The sequence below is a fragment of the Oncorhynchus kisutch genome, linkage group LG29, assembly GCF_002021735.2.
Source record: "Oncorhynchus kisutch isolate 150728-3 linkage group LG29, Okis_V2, whole genome shotgun sequence".
Lineage (NCBI taxonomy): Eukaryota > Metazoa > Chordata > Actinopteri > Salmoniformes > Salmonidae > Oncorhynchus > Oncorhynchus kisutch.
Genome location: NC_034202.2, coordinates 18,607,632 through 18,623,357, shown reverse-complemented (window position 1 = coordinate 18,623,357; position 15,726 = coordinate 18,607,632). Strand labels below are relative to the sequence as shown.

At 42.9% G+C, this 15,726-nt stretch overlaps 2 protein-coding genes across 3 annotated transcripts in view; both read left to right on the top strand.

Moving 5' to 3' along the window:
• Positions 1-1,878: 1,878 nt before the first annotated feature.
• Positions 1,879-9,040, top strand: LOC109873704 (anaphase-promoting complex subunit 2-like). Of its 2 annotated transcripts, none has more exons than XM_031809175.1 (15): positions 1,879-2,659; positions 2,917-3,175; positions 3,286-3,598; positions 3,732-3,864; positions 4,110-4,320; positions 4,500-4,619; positions 4,780-4,897; positions 5,095-5,273; positions 5,432-5,573; positions 5,761-5,836; positions 6,321-6,524; positions 6,651-6,783; positions 6,899-7,140; positions 7,283-7,547; positions 8,314-9,040. In XM_031809175.1, exons 1-14 carry the CDS (start codon positions 2,582-2,584, stop codon positions 7,493-7,495), a joined length of 2,421 nt encoding a protein of 806 aa, XP_031665035.1. In that variant the 5' UTR covers positions 1,879-2,581; the 3' UTR covers positions 7,496-7,547; positions 8,314-9,040. The 2 variants fall into 2 exon arrangements, with proteins under 2 accessions (XP_031665035.1, XP_031665036.1); XM_031809176.1 differs by having other exon boundaries at positions 8,311-9,040.
• A 125-nt stretch (positions 9,041-9,165) lies between these two features.
• The window catches only part of LOC109873703 (atrial natriuretic peptide receptor 2), a 46,595-nt gene continuing 40,034 nt past the window's right edge, over positions 9,166-15,726 (top strand). The window contains exons 1-2 of the mRNA XM_020465377.2: positions 9,166-10,337; positions 14,161-14,342. Of these exons, the coding sequence (XP_020320966.1) occupies positions 9,635-10,337; positions 14,161-14,342 (885 nt within the window). The 5' untranslated portion in view covers positions 9,166-9,634. The remainder of the gene's footprint in view (positions 10,338-14,160; positions 14,343-15,726) is intronic.

The window sequence follows — 15,726 nt, the reverse complement described above, 5'->3', positions numbered from 1 at the left end:
CCTTTATTTAACTAGGCGAGTCAGTTAAGAACAAATTCTTATTTACAATGACGGCCTACCATAAGGCCTCCTGCAGGGTCGGGGGCTAAGATTAAAAATATTGGACAAAACACACCACAGCACTACAGAGACCGAAGACATGGTAGCAGCACAAAACATGGTACAAACCTTATTAGGCACAGACAACAGCAAAAAGGTAGAGACAACAATACATCACGCGAAGCAGCCACAACTGTCAGTGTCCATGATTGAGTCTTTGCATGAAGAGACATGACTGAATGGAAATAAAACTGTCCAGTTTGAGTGGTTGTTGCAGCTCGTTCCAGTCACTAGCTGCAGCGAATTGAAAAGAGGAACGATCCAGGGATGTGTGTGCTTTGGGGATTATAGCTCAATTGGTTGCAAAATCCCACTGATTTCAAATCAAATTGTAGTCACATCGGTCGAATACAACAGGTGTAGACCTTACAGTGAAATAATGCTTACTTACAAGCCCACAATGCCGTTTTAAGAAAATACCTTTAAAAAAATAAGAGACAAACAGATAAAGATCAGCAGTAAAATAACAATAGCGGTGCTATATACAAGGGGTACCGGTGTCGAGGTAATTGAGGTAATATGTACATGTAAATAGAGTTATTAATGTAACTATGCATAGATGAGTAGCATCAGCGTATAATAGGTGGCATGCATATAGTCTGGGTAGCCATTTGATTAGATGTTCAGGAGTCTTGTGGCTTGGGGGTAGAAGCCTCTTGGACCAAGACTTGGCGCTCCGGTACCGCTTTCCGTGCGGTAGCAGAGAGAACAGTCTATGAGTAGACTGGCTGGAGTCTCTGATAATTTTTAGGGCTTTCCTCTGACAGCAATTTCAACGTGGTTCCGGTTTTTTCTTCGATTCAAACAACGACGTCTACTGGACACCGTACTTCAATGTAGTTAGTATTTCTTCATCCAGGGTTTGTTACCTGAACAGTTAGAGTAGAGTTGGGATCTTGGGGACCAGACTAGGTATATTTTGAGAATCGTTTTGGGCCACCACCCTTTCAGCACATTGTTTAAACAATTCGCTTTGAGTAAACTATACGATTATGTTTAAAGCATATATTCAGTTTTTGACAGCAAAAGAGGGAAGCATTTTGGAAGGGGCGAACCTTCAATGGCAATTGATTATGGGGCGATTTACTTAATATTGTGGAAAAATATATATAAACTATATATACAAAAGTATGTGGACACCCTTTTCAAATTAGTGAATTTGGCTATTTCAGCCACACCGGTTGTGTACAACTGTATAACATCGAGCACACAGCCATGCAATCTCCATAGACAAACATTGGCAGTAGAATGGCCTTACTGAAGAGCTCAGAGACTTTCAACGTGTCACCGTCATAGGATGCCACCTTTCCAACAAGTCAGTTTGTCAAATGTAACCATCTGGCAGTCTGATGGACAAATGCATAGTACCAACTGTAAAGTTTGGTGGATGAACTAGGCCCCTTAATTCCAGTGAAGGGAAATCTTTACCCTCCACCATACAATCACATTCTAGATGATTCTGTGCTTCCAATTTTGTTCCAACAGTTTGGGGAAGGCTCTTTCCTGTTTCAACTTGACAATGCCCCCCTGCACAAAGCGAGGTCCATAAAGAAATGGTTTGTCGAGATTGGTGTGGATGAACTTGACCTGCCTGCACAGAGCCCTGACTTCAACCCCATCAAACACCTTTGGGATCAATTGGAATGGGACTGTGATCCAGGCCTAATTGCCCGACCTCACTAATGCTCATGGCTGAATGGAAGCAAGTTCCAACATCTAGTGGAAAGCCTCCCAAGAAGAGTGGAGGCTGTTGTCGTAGCAAAGGGAGGGACCAACTCCAAATTAATGCCGATGATTTTGAAATGAGATATTCGACGAGTAGGTGTCCACATACACTACATTACCAAAAGTATCTCAACATCAAACGCTGCTTTTCATTACTGACTAGCAGATGTCACTAAAAAAGCTCAGAGTAATTAGCAATTTTCTGCACAATTTGGTGAAATGCAGCGTTGACATGCTATTCGGAACGAGGAAACTCGGACATTTCTGACTCGCTAATTGGATGAACGCGCACGTGTATAAGTACAACCAATTAGCAAGTCGGACGTTTCCTATTTCGGACAAGCACGTGAATGCTTCGGTTTCTCATCACTAGTTTGAAGCCAATAGTGCTACAGTTAACTCTCTCTCGCGCTAGGTTTAACTAGTTGACAAATAGGCTATTATTTGCAAAGACTAGAAAGTAGAAATAAAATCCTTCTCGTCACCCACTTAGCTTCAAAATCCCTCCAACGAACAAACTGGCACGTACACTTCCGCCACACTTTTATAAGTTCCGCAACCACACCTACGTCAGTATTATGCGCCACAGGCTTGCGCGAGAGCGCAATAACTTCAGAGACATATTAGTATTAGAGACATGTTAGTATTATGAGCCATATTAGGTACACCTTAATATGGATGAGTGATATAACAGACGATAACTTTGACAATACACAATCGAATGGTTCTCGCTGAGTAATTTGGTCCAACCGTGGTGATGATGGACTCCGCTGAGAGGTTATTCTCAGTACCACAGGGGCTACCTTCTGCTTGGGACACTGTAACTGCAGCTCTGGTGAGTAGATGGACCTAACTTGCCTACGCAAGGTACCTTGTGTTGTTGACATAGGTTGCCTTCCTTTTATGTGAGAATGAAATTAGATCTATTGCGCTACTGTGGTTGATTGCTGGACATGTAGCTAGCTAACACATTCACATGACATTAGGAATTACATAGATCAACATTGGTCTTAACTAGCTATCTATCAATGTACCTACAAACCATAGTCCGTGTCTGTTTATAAGAACATGACCAATTTCCTCTGTCTGTAGGTGTCTCCAGTGTCCAATGACTACACAATGTCTGATGGGTCTCTCTGTGAGGGGCTTAGCCTGTTGTGCTCAAATGGTCTGGGTCAGTTTCTGGAGGGATGGCTCCTGGAGACTCTGCAGGTGCGTTTGACCACTGCAGTGGCCCCTGAGTTTTGGGCTGGACTGAAGCAGCCAGAGAATGAACTTGGGGAGAAGGATAGGGCCAGGATCCTACTCATTGCCTTCCGTACCCTTTTGGACAGACTAGAACCTTTCCTAGGTGGGTTCAAACATTCAGGTTACAGTTGACTACACCCTTAATATTGGAATTTTGACTGAACAGAATGCTGTCAAATGTGTAAAAGAATTGCCCTCTGTCCCTTTTCACAGGAGGGTTGGAGAGGCTGGGTACCTGGCAGGATGAGGGCCGGGGTGGTCTGTGTGGCCCTGGGGCCAGGGGTCTCCGGGAGAGGGCCTTTTCCGTCATCAGGGCCATTCTACTGTTCTCCCCCTCGGCTGTCCTCCAGATGAGAATACTGGAGTTCTACAGCAGGACCTTCTCTGTGCACATGAGCCAGAAGGGGGAGGCTGAGGAAGGGGGCAGGGGGCCTGATGGGGGTGTCTGTCTGGGCTGCACTGTCCCCACTCAGCAGTGCTGGTGTCAGGAGGCCCTGGAGCAGCTGCAAGAGCTCAGCCACATACTGTGAGTGAATAGAGGCGTGGCCATGTCACTGTATGCTCTATACGTTGTGCTAGAACAACCATTGTCTACATCTGTGCCAGCCGTGTTTGTAGTGTCTCTGCAGCTGTCTTTACCCACTTTTCCCACCCTTCAGGTCCAGGTTGCAGCTATTGGAGCGGGTTAGTTCAGAGGCAGTGACGTCCATCTTACACAAACTGATTGAGCAGCGGATGGAGCAGCACTGCAGGGGGGAGTACGAGAGCTCTTTCCTCTTCAGCTTTCAGGAGGTACAGTATACTAGAGAGCCTGTCTATGGGAGGACCACTTAACATAATAATGTGACATGACCTATCAACAAGTTATTATTTTCTAGCTTGCATTATTTAACAGAATAGGTTGCTGACCAAACATGATTTGTCTATGAAACAATTTACTACACCAAGTCCAAATCTCAGAAATGTGATCATTTATCTGTTTTACACTTACTTACAAACACTCTCTCAAGTCCCTCTGTCGTTCTCTCTCTCTCCAGTGGCTAGAGCTGGTGTTAGGCTGGTTGAGCAGGGTGTTTGCCAGTGAAGAGGGTGGACTGGGTACGGTGCCCAATAGCACAGGCAGCAGGGCTGGGGAGGTGGGCCAGCCAGCCAACGCCGTGCTGCAGCGCTGGAGGTGTCACATGCACCAGTTCTTCTGCAGGATCTATGTCAACATGAGGATCGAGGAGCTCTTCAGCATCATTAGAGGTGAGGGGTTAGGGAACAGAGAGAGGAGATGGATAGGGTGATGGTTTATGAAACAGAGAGTAAGAACATAAAGCTGTCACCTGTGGGTGTCGATGGCATAAGGAAGAGATTTGATAAGGGGGAAAGAAGGTAGAAAGTGTTTTGTCATTTCTTCCGCCCTCACATTCTGTCCCTGTCAGATTTCCCTGAGTCAAAGCCTGCCATTGAGGACCTCAAATTCTGTCTAGAGAGAACCAATCAGAGGCAGCAGCTCCTCACCTCCCTTAAGACAGCCTTTGAGACCCGTCTGCTTCACCCAGGTCAGTGAACCAATGATGGGTTAGGAACAGTGATTGGTGTTTGGCTCTTTTTGATGTGAAGACTAAGTTTTGTTTGCAAATACAGGGTTGCAGAAGAAGCTGGAGTGATAAGACTTGTGTTAGTTAATCCCTTCTCAACAACATTCTTCTCCGCTTCTAGGAGTCCATACCTCTGACATCATCACTGTATACATCTCAGCCATAAAGGCCCTACGGGAGCTGGACCCATCTATGGTCATCCTGCAGGTTGCCTGCCAACCAATCCGCAAGTACCTCAGGTGGGTGCATGTGTATTATCGTAATCTCTATTTAGTTATCTATTATTTTATTCCCTCATGAGTATTAATGTACAAAGCAAACCTTTATTGGGAGGCAAAATGTTAGAGAAGATTGTTCTTTACTTACTGATTTGACTCCCATAGCATATTGTGTTGTTGTTGACGTGACATTGATGTGACATCTGGTTTGTTGCCAGGACGCGGGAGGACACGGTACGTCAGATAGTGGCCAGCCTTACTGGGGACGCGGAGGGCTGCAGTGACCTGGCCAATGAGCTGTCCCGTGCCGACCCTGTGACCCTGGAGACCCAGGACAGTGAGGACGAGGGCAGCGACCCAGAGGAATGGACCCCAGACCCTAAGGATGCTGTCACAGGTCAGTACCCTCAGTGGACCCACAAAGTTCATCACACTAGACTAGACAAACTGTGTTCGTTGCTTTTTCCTGTTTCTGCTGTATTGAACTAGACATGTTTCACCTTTCTGTCACGTCTCTTTTACTAAATACACTCATCTTTCTTTCTCACCCTTTAGACAAGACAGGCTCCAAGCGGCGTTCGTCTGACATCATCAGTCTTCTGGTCAGCATATACGGTAGTAAAGAGATCTTCATAGATGAGTACAGAACTGTCCTGGCAGACAGACTTCTCCACCAGTTCAACTACAATACCGCCAGGTACACAACACTAATTTACAGTAGCTAGTACCAGCATCTGTATCTCAGCACTATACAGCACTATACATTACTCAACTTAGTCACTCTTAATATTATGTGCATATTGGTGTTGGTATTTCTGTGTGGACATTTTGGTTAAATTAAATCTATATATTTATAGTAATTAACTTTTCTCATGTGCCTCCAGGGAGATACGTAACGTGGAGTTACTCAAGCTGCGATTCGGAGAGTCCCACATGCACTACTGTGAAGTGATGCTGAAGGTAAAGCAGGGCGTGACTTTGAAATCTTGAGTTACCATTTATGTTAGAATGTGCTATGACAACATGATTCTCAAAGTGACTTCCTAGTATCTTTGAAAATATATAGTCCTTTCACCTACCAGTGTTTTTCATAGAATAAGGCATGGAGACACAAGTTAACGAACCAAGACAGAGACCATTGAAACACTTTCGGACAAAGCCTTTCTCTCTCTCTCTCTTTCTCTCTTCTCTTTCTTTCTCTCTTCTCTTTCTTTCTCTCTTCTCTCTTTCTCTCTTCTCTCTCTTCTCTTTCTTTCTCTCTTCTCTCTTTCTCTCTTCTCTCTCTTCTCTTTCTTTCTCTCTTCTCTCTTTCTCTCTTCTCTCTCTTCTCTTTCTTTCTCTCTTCTCTCTCTTCTCTTTCTTTCTCTCTTCTCTTTCTTTCTCTCTTCTCTTTCTTTCTCTCTTCTCTCTCTCTCTTTCTCTCTTTCTCTCTCTTCTCTCTCAGGACGTGGCTGACTCACGGAGGATCAACACCAACATCCGTGAAGAGGAGTCCAGGCTAGGTGAGGAGGAGCAGCCCCCCATGGCCCTGACTGCCATGATCCTGTCCTCTGAGTTCTGGCCCACGCTGAAGGAGGAGAAGATGGAGCTCCCGCTCCTGGCCTCCCAGGCCATGGAGGCCTACACACACCGCTATGAGAAACTCAAGGTACCTGATGATAAAGATGTAGCATAGGTGCCAGTCTGTTTCTGTTTTACTCAAGTCCTTATCAACAGAGAATAGGGAAATTGCATTTTGATATCAAATAATTCCATAATTCAAATGGTTTCCCAGGCGATGAGGACACTGAGCTGGAAGCCTCATCTGGGCTCAGTGACACTAGATGTGGAGCTGGAGGACAGGACTCTGACTAACCTGACTGTGTCCCCCATCCACGCTGCCATCATCCTGCACTTCCAGGACAAAAGTCAGAACTCCGGCCGTCACAGGCTGCCTTTTGTGCAACTTATCATTGTATACAGACATTGTATGAGTAACTACGGTTAACTTTTGCCTTCTCTATCTGTCTCTCTCTCCTGAAGGCTCGTGGACTCTGGAGGAGCTGAGTGGGGTCCTGGGGGTGCCGCAGGAGGTGGCGAGAAGGAAGCTGGCTCTGTGGCAGCAGCAGGGGGTCCTGAAGGAGGAGGCTGGGGGACACTACTCTATCCTGGAGACCGGCTCGTCCCGGGAGAAACCTGAGAGAGGGGAGATGCTGATCGACAGCGACGAGGAGGGAGACTCCAATACCACCACCCATTCAGAACAGAGGGAAGAGAAACTACAGGTATGCGGGCAGACACACACGCAGACACACACACAAACACACACACATCGGAGGCATGTAATTAAAATATAAATACACATTTCCTGTCAAATACAAATCAAGCTAGCCCTAACAGCACAGGTTCTCTCTCCTCTTTGTGCAGTTGTTTTGGGCCTACATCCAGGCTATGCTGACCAACCTGGAGACCATGACCCTGGAGCGCATCCACTCCATGCTCCGGATGTTCGTTGCCACGGGACCCGTTGTCACAGAGATGGACGTGAATGAGCTGCAGGCCTTCCTGCAGAGGAAAGTGCGAGACCATCAGCTCATCGTGTCCGCAGGTGTCTACAGACTGCCAAAGTCCACCAACTGATGGGGAGAGGAGATGAGGAGGAGGAGGAAAGAGGTCGAACTGAAAAACGGAGGTATCTGATTTGTTTTCTAAATGTATATGATGCAGCATTGCAGCCAGAAACTACAGTTTCTGAGATTAACCTGTTCAGGAATAGGTTTGGAAGGCAACTGAAAGCGCCAAGCATTGTGCTGATTACTATGTCTTACAATACAAATGGCTATAATGAGCATGAACCAATCATTCTCTCTTTATTGTTGATCATCCAGGTTGCTTGACTTTGTTTTCGGACTGCTTGTCATGACTTTTGGGGAGTCCGAATCATACGCAGTTTTTCAGCATATTGAATTGACATGTGTTTGAACTTTGTCATTTGGGGTTCCCTTATGATAACATTACAATTGCCTGAGCTAATAAAACATTGATTATTACTCAACTCACTTGAGTGGGTTGAGTCACTGATGTGATCTGCCTGTCTGGGTTGGCGCCCCCCCTTGGGTTGTGCTGTGGCGGAGATCTTTGTGGGCTATACTCGGCCTTGTCTCAGGATGGTAGGTTGGTGGTTGAAGATATCCCTCTAGTGGTGTGGGGGCTCTGCTTTGGCAAAGTGGGTGGGGTTATATCCTTCCTGTTTGGCCCTGTCCTTGGGTATCATCGGTTGTGGCCACAGTGTCTCCTGACCCCTCCTGTCTCAGCCTCCAGTATTTATGCTGCAATAGTTTGTGTCGGGGGGCTAAGGTTAGTTTGTTATATCTGGAGTACTTCTCCTGTCTTATCCGGTGTCCTGTGTGAATTTAAGTATGCTCTTTCTAATTCTCTCTTTCTTTCTCTCGGAGGAGGACCTGAGCCCTAGGACCATGCCTCAGGACTACCTGGCATGATGACTCCTTGCTGTCCCCAGTCCACCTGGCCGTGCTGCTGCTCCAGTTTCAACTGTTCTGCCTGTAGCTATGGAACCCTGACCTGTTCACCGGACATGCTAACTGTCCCAGACCTGCTGTTTTCAACTCTCTAGAGACAGCAGGAGCGGTAGAGATACTCTTAATGATCGGCTATGAAAAGCCAACTGACATTTACTCCTGAGGTGCTGACTTGCTGCACCCTCGACAACTACTGTGATTATTATTATTTGACCATGCTGGTTATTTATGAACATTTGAACATCTTGGCCATGTTCTGTTATAATCTCCACCCTGCACAGCCAGAAGAGGACTGGCCACCCCTCATAGCATGGTTCCTCTCTAGGTTTCTTCCTAGGTTTTGGCCTTTCTAGGGAGTTTTTCCTAGCCACTGTGCTTCTACACCTGCATTGCTTGCTGTTTGGGGTTTTAGGCTGGGTTTCTGTATAGCACTTTGAGATATCAGCTGATGTAAGAAGGGCTATATAAATATATTTGATTTGATGTAGTAGAGCTTGCTGAAATGAAGTCCTGTGAGGAACTCCTGACCTCTAGTGGATCATTGTGGAATCTTAGATTTGTGTATATCAAATTCGGCATCGGAGTTTGTCATGTGTACTACTTGCTTGGATTTTGGTTTATTCAACTCTCATGGATTTCAACACAACTGCTAAATTGTCTTTCAGATTATTGTCCAAGCCAGTTTATATTTAACTGATTATCTATTTTCCTGGTCCTAGAGACCCACATGGTGTGCAGGTTTTTGTTCCTGCCCCCAGTACTCACACCTGATTCAATGGTAGTTGAATCCGTTCTCTTAGTGCTGTGGCTGAACAAAAGCTTGCACACTATGTGGGTCTCCAGGACCAAGATTGAAGAACTGTGACAGCAGGCAGGGGGCGCCTCATCCCTGTCTTTCTCGGACCTGTGATATCACGTGTGGGGGGTGTACTGAAGGTTGCAGTGATTATAGTCATATGGATGGATGTTATCACACTTTGAGGGGGGAGTTGAGGAACATCAGTCCGAAAACTGCACCGAAGTGAACAACTCCCGGAATCACGCTGCTGAAGAACAATTGGAACAAAATTATAGAGGATAAATTACACATGGATTACCTAAGCATTTGGTATTTTGACTGAAATTGCATTTCAATAGAGAACCATATGGTTCGGTTTCAGGACAGTAAGGCGTTTTACCACTTCCCAGGTGAACTCACGAGGTCCGTTTTCTTGGATTTATTTAACTTCAAATTTGAAGAATGGGATATAAAACGGAACTTGGATATTGTTTATTTGTGTTATTCACATATTCTCTCATATCCAGGTGTCGAATGACTATGGAAAATAATATCACAGTTGCGGTGATGCTTCCCGATAATTACCACAAGTATCCATGGGCTTTGCCTCGGGTTTTCCCAGCAATTCTTATGGCGAACGAGAATCTCCAGAAGAAGCACGGACTTCTCAAAGGCCACTCTATTCAACTCTTGAATTTCAGCACGGAGGATTCAACCGGTGTCTGCGCAGAAAATAAGGCACAGATTATCGCCGTGGACACCAAACTTTATAATAAACCAGATGCTTTCTTTGGACCAGGTTGCGTGTATTCAGTGGCCTCAGTTGGAAGATTTGCATCCCATTGGAAACTCCCATTGATAACTGCGGGAGGAACCGCATATGGGTTTGATAAAGGGGACGAGTTCAATACAATTGTTCGCACCGGACCCTCGACCACCAAACTGGGAGACTTTGCAAACATTATTCACGCGCACTATAATTGGACCTCTCGTGCCATTCTGATTTTCCACGATTTGAAAAAAGATGACCGACCTCACTACTTCCTCTCTGAAGGAATTTACCTCAATTTGAAGGATGAAAATGTCACAGTTGGTGCCTTTCCATATCAAGACTCACCAAGCTATTATAAAGAAATCATTACTTTCATGAAAGACCACGGAAGAAGTAAGTCTATTAGTTGGCTATTTACGCATGTGCGATAGCAGGTTGACTTGTATTGTCATGAGTCTGGTCCTGGAGGCAGAACTGAGTAATTGCCCCTAAACTAGGCCAGCTGCAATGTCAAAATTGGCTATATTGTAAAAAGTCATGAAAACAAAAATGTGCTTTTTGACCAGCTGTGCCATATGGAAATGTGGATGTTGCCATAATAGCCTAGCTCCAAGAATCTGATCAGATTTCCAAAATGCATGCAACATTGTCTCGACAATAATGAGATACTAGTTTGGCCTTTAACTAGCCTAGTAAACTTGGTGTTGGTGATAGGTAAGCATATTAGCCAACAATAATATTCAGTTTTGAGTTCTTGGTTTTGACATGGGCCTACCGTGGATTTTAAACCTGTTCTTGACATTCTTATCTAAAATAACAGGTAGACGAGAAAGAATGCACTTTTATGCACCGTGTGTGACCAGACCACTGGTTTATTGCTCTTGTCCACCTGCGTATTTTTTGAAGAAAAATAAGTGTGTGCCTGTCTCTCTCTGTGATGGGCTCGTGGGTTCTTTCTTCTCTTTTTCAAGTGTCCCTGCCTGCATTTTATTTACAACAACAACATATATTCCAATTGAATAGACAGCCATTTTAACCTGAAATGTGAATTATTGTTGTAAATATTATATATGTATTGTTGACGTTAATTAATTACAATGGCCCCATGTTAATTTACAATATCTTGGAATGCTGATTCGCAATCATATTTTAATTTAATTTGCAGCTCATTCTATTTAAAAGTAAGCCACCTGAGTACACAGTACAGTCTTGCTTATTTCAGAGCAATTTATAAGAAATGCTTAGAATTAGACCATTAGTAGGCTAGCTCAATATATTCAGATTATTTACCTAGTCTAAAATCATATTGACACATGGTAATGCTTGCTGTAGGATATGTTATTACATGTTTATTAAAACTGTATAATTGTAATGGTAAAATAACTCAAACTTTTAATTAGTTCAGATAACCATATCCTATACACATCACAGTACATTTACATTATTTCAATGTTGTGATAAATAGCAAAATATTGTTGTTAGGTTAAGAAATGTCTTGTAGAGAGGGTCACAATGAGACCAGATGAAAGTGACAGTGCTGTTCCCTGATTTATTGTTGGACATGGCAAATTACCAATTGTGTTGGCAAATCAAAGCTTGACATTGGTTAAATTGTTTGATACCAGTCATTTGTGTGTGTTTGCTTTCTGTTAGTCATCTCTCACGTCAACATCTACCTTGTTGTTTATCTTATCAACACGATCGAGTGGCTTCAATATGGGTTTATTTGAACCTCGATTTCACACATGATTTCAAGAATTGGTAGCTTTTTACATTTTCAATGAATATTTGTTGGCAACTCAGGGAATCCTTAAAAATTGGAATGAATGATGTTAATGATACATTCTACTGACATGGTTGCATAAATCACCTTGGACCTTAGCATTTTACTGTAATATAAACCTATTGATAAAATACCAGTAGATGAAAGTTCAACAGAGAAACATCAATGCTGCTAAAATCTATGTTCAATGTTCTGAAGCAGGCAAGTGATATTTGATGTGTACTTTGGCCCAGAAATGTTCTGTTTGTTGGAAACATCTAATGCTCTGATTTTTAAGTACTTCTGGAAGAAGTAAAGGTTCTTTCACATCTTCTGGGTAGATACTGACCTCCAGTGTTCTCAATAACCCCAAAACATTACTCTAACCACTAAATGTTACTCTTGGCACACTGTTTTCATTTGTAGTTATTGTCAGGGTACTGATTGAGAAATCAGTAGATCAGAACATTATAGAGTGACTCTGCACTAAACAACATAGCACAGATGGGACTGTGTGGCCGATGAGTGACTCATGTAAATGACTGGGTTTATCCACTTGAAAAACTTTTTGCAGCAGTAAGATGATTAAAAACACTGCATATGGGGGTACCAAACTGATGTTATATCAGGAACAGGCACTTTGAAAGCTGCCAAACCTCTTAGCCGAATTATAGGCACGCCCATGGTGAGCTTGGGGTCACAGAAGTGAATGGTTTTGTCTGGGCTTGTCCAGGCTTGGAGTTCTGGCTCGACATTCCATTCACTTTTATCCCGATGAGATCACCAACAGATAACCCCTGGGCTGTCAACCTTTACCTCAACTGTGTGGTCTCTCCTTTTTAGTCAACGGCTTGGCAATAATGTCTAGTTTTGAGTTCAATTGTTTTTTTCAGACTCTTGTTGTCAGGTACAGATGTGAAATGTAAATTGATGCACTCCATCATAGTCCTTCCTATTTTGTCTTCTGATGGGAAACCGGTCTAATTATTGGAAAACGGAATGGCCTTTGTTCATGGGGGGAAAAAAAACATTTACCTGCTTCAAATGGACAAACCTTAACTCCTAGACTTAATATGAAGCCAATTATGTTTTAAAATCCCACCAGGTTGCCTCTGGAAAAGCTCACCACTTGATGCTTGTCAGACTACTAAAAGCATACATGCAGAGAAAGGAAATGCCACATGGCTGAAAGGAAGAATACATCAAGCTATGCGTTCTCGTTTGTGGAGGTACATATGTGAATATTTTGTTGCAGACTTGAAAAGCTACATGAGTGCTAACACAGGTGCCCACATAATGGAGCGAAGGTATAGACCCCTCACTATAAACACAAAGTGAGTTTCCTCATAGGTGGAAATGTGTTTCTGGAAGTTGTGTACTATCTTCCTGGAAGAGAACAGAGACATGCGATGAAGGTGTACAGTATACAAGTCCTCTTACAGGAGTTATTCAAGTCCCTCTAACATGATACCATAATGGTTATACCATAATGCTAACATGATCTCATAGGTTATATGTATGTCTAATGCTCTCTGTCATATTTATTTAACACTAAGTAAGATAAACACGAAAGTTGACTACATTCTAAAGATGCAATTTTGTAGAGACTGTTTTATTGGTCTTTTTTCAAGCGTCTCACCTGGAGAGGGAAAAAAAACTGAAATTGAATGTGTTCATTGTATAGGGATGTGTTGAATAGTGCAGCATTATACTTCTCTGCATGTAGATGTTGTGTGAGTCATGGGACAGAATGCAGCCTTGTACTAGTCATTTTAAATTAAGACGAGGTTGGTTGTTTGCCATCTTTGTCTGCCACGAAGTGAAATAAAATGTACCAAACAATTTGAAGTGCTTTGTATTAACTTAAGCCCAGGCAGATCCTTATGATTTCTACAACACAGGAGGACTTTTTCCCTGCCTTTTTGTACATTTGTTTTGGACGATGTCCAGGAGACAGCAGGACTACTTGGCATGGCTCCTTGTGAGCTGTTTTGGAAGAGATGAGAGTTGAGGTCTGAGCGGTGTTCTGTGCCGACTTTGGTCTGCTAACTGGGAGGACTGTCTTAGACCTGGCAGAAGTCACTCTGACATGCAGTGAATGGAAATCATGCCTACAGACATGCTGTCCATGGAGTAGACGGAATGCAAACAGAATGGGATTGTGTAATGTAGACAGGCGAACAGCACAGACAGCTTTACACCCTGTAAACACACATGTACACTCCCCCTAAATAGTGCACGCACGAATGTGCACCATCAGTAGGTCTACCTACACATGCTTCCTCAGAACTGCATTTCACAAAAGTTAGAGATTTGGATTGATTTCATATCTATGGTTCATATCTAAATCTAGTCTAACAATGATAAGAGGAGCAATTTCACTGAATAGTGCTAACATAATTCCTATAAAGAGTGATAATAAACCTTTGTGTCGTGTTTTTGTCTTCCCTACAGTTGTGTATATCTGTGGGCCTCCGGACACGTTTCTGAGTATCATGAAGCTTTTCCAGAGTGAGATCCCAGACCCTGAGAACTACGCCATCTTCTATCTGGATGTGTTTGCGGAAAGCCTAACGGAGCGCAAACCCTGGCTGAACAACGACAGCCTCTGGATTGATCCCATCAAGGTCTTCAAGGTAAACTGCACAGACAGAGAGTTGGACAGATATAGAGATGGAGACAGAGAAATATTCCTGCCTTTGTTCCCTTTCATTCATTATGTTTTGCTAATTTAATTTATCACAGAAACCTTTTTTTTAGTAATCGTGTCCAAATACTCCGTCACTAATTTGATGTTGAACTGTCAATGCCTTTCCCCTCCGGTCATTGGAACCAGACAAGTTTACTAGTCTGAAACTGCCATTTGGCCTGTGAAATGGATGTCTCTCACTGAGGAAATTCAATTCAAAGCCTCTACTTCGTGTGTGCATTACAAGCCTGTCCATCAACAGTATCATTCCACATCCCTCTGTTCCAACTGAACCTGTATCAAAGGGAACACAAAGTTCACCAAGTTGATTGAAGGTTTACCGACGAGTATGAATTACTGTAAAGTAGTGCTGAGCAATTAACCAACATTTAATTTGAACCGAGTGACATCGTTTCAATTACTTGAATTCCATTTAGTGAATTTTATTTTTTGTGAGCCCAATGCGCCTTTTCTTCAGAGAGAAATCAAATAATTCATGAGAGAAATCATGCCAATAACTATGTGGGGCACTGGGCTGAAGGGAGTTCTAGTTTTCATTAAGCGAAGATTCAACCTAATTCAGAGCACGAACGTGGTAATTAACTACAATGACCATAATCCATTGTGCCTGTTTTTTCCAGCTCTGACCGAGATGGATACACTTTTACACCTGGTATGTTAGGTTAGATACACACAGACCGCATGAGAAAGGAATGTACACAAGACAACCAAAAGAGGGCTAGAGAGTGAAAGTATGCATTATTTACTTTGAAGAAGTACAATTATTTCATTAGACAGCTTTGCAGCATACGTAGGCAGGTTAGCCTTTCTAAATAGGATGACTAAAGACAGTATGGGGGAGCACATAGCACGTTGTCTGGCTGCTACTGCCTGAGCAGAGATGTGATGATGACTAAGGAATAAAAAATAATAAAGTAATCAAATAAAAATTCATTAATATACACAATAAAATGTGTTTTCTTGATTTCATAGTAACTTCCTATTTTTCTGTTGATGTGCGGACCTGTTGGAGACAATGGAATATTTTCCATTAAAGGTTTTTCCTTTGGAATTAACATTTAAAAAGCTAACAAATAATTGTCATTATTTCATAATGCATTTAATGTTAAATTTTTTTTTTGAAAACGTGATTATTTTCTAATAATCTAACCCAAACCGAACCAACTTCAAAAAACACTAATCGCTCAGCACTGCTGTAAGGTTTCATTATAACACGTTTAGGATGTTTGTACCTCATGCATATTTGTATTTGTTTTACAATGCATGTTTTTGTTCGTCAGAGTTAGAGATGTTTTCCAGGCATGTTTGTC

Coding starts and splice junctions, on each gene's coding strand:
- LOC109873704 (XM_031809175.1), top strand. CDS start 2,582: ATGATGGACTCCGCTGAGAGGTTATTCTCAGTACCACAGGGGCTACCT. Junction 3,865..4,109: donor TCCTCTTCAGCTTTCAGGAG/GTACAGTATACT, acceptor CTCTCTCTCCAG/TGGCTAGAGCTGGTGTTAGG. Junction 4,898..5,094: donor CCAATCCGCAAGTACCTCAG/GTGGGTGCATGT, acceptor GTTTGTTGCCAG/GACGCGGGAGGACACGGTAC.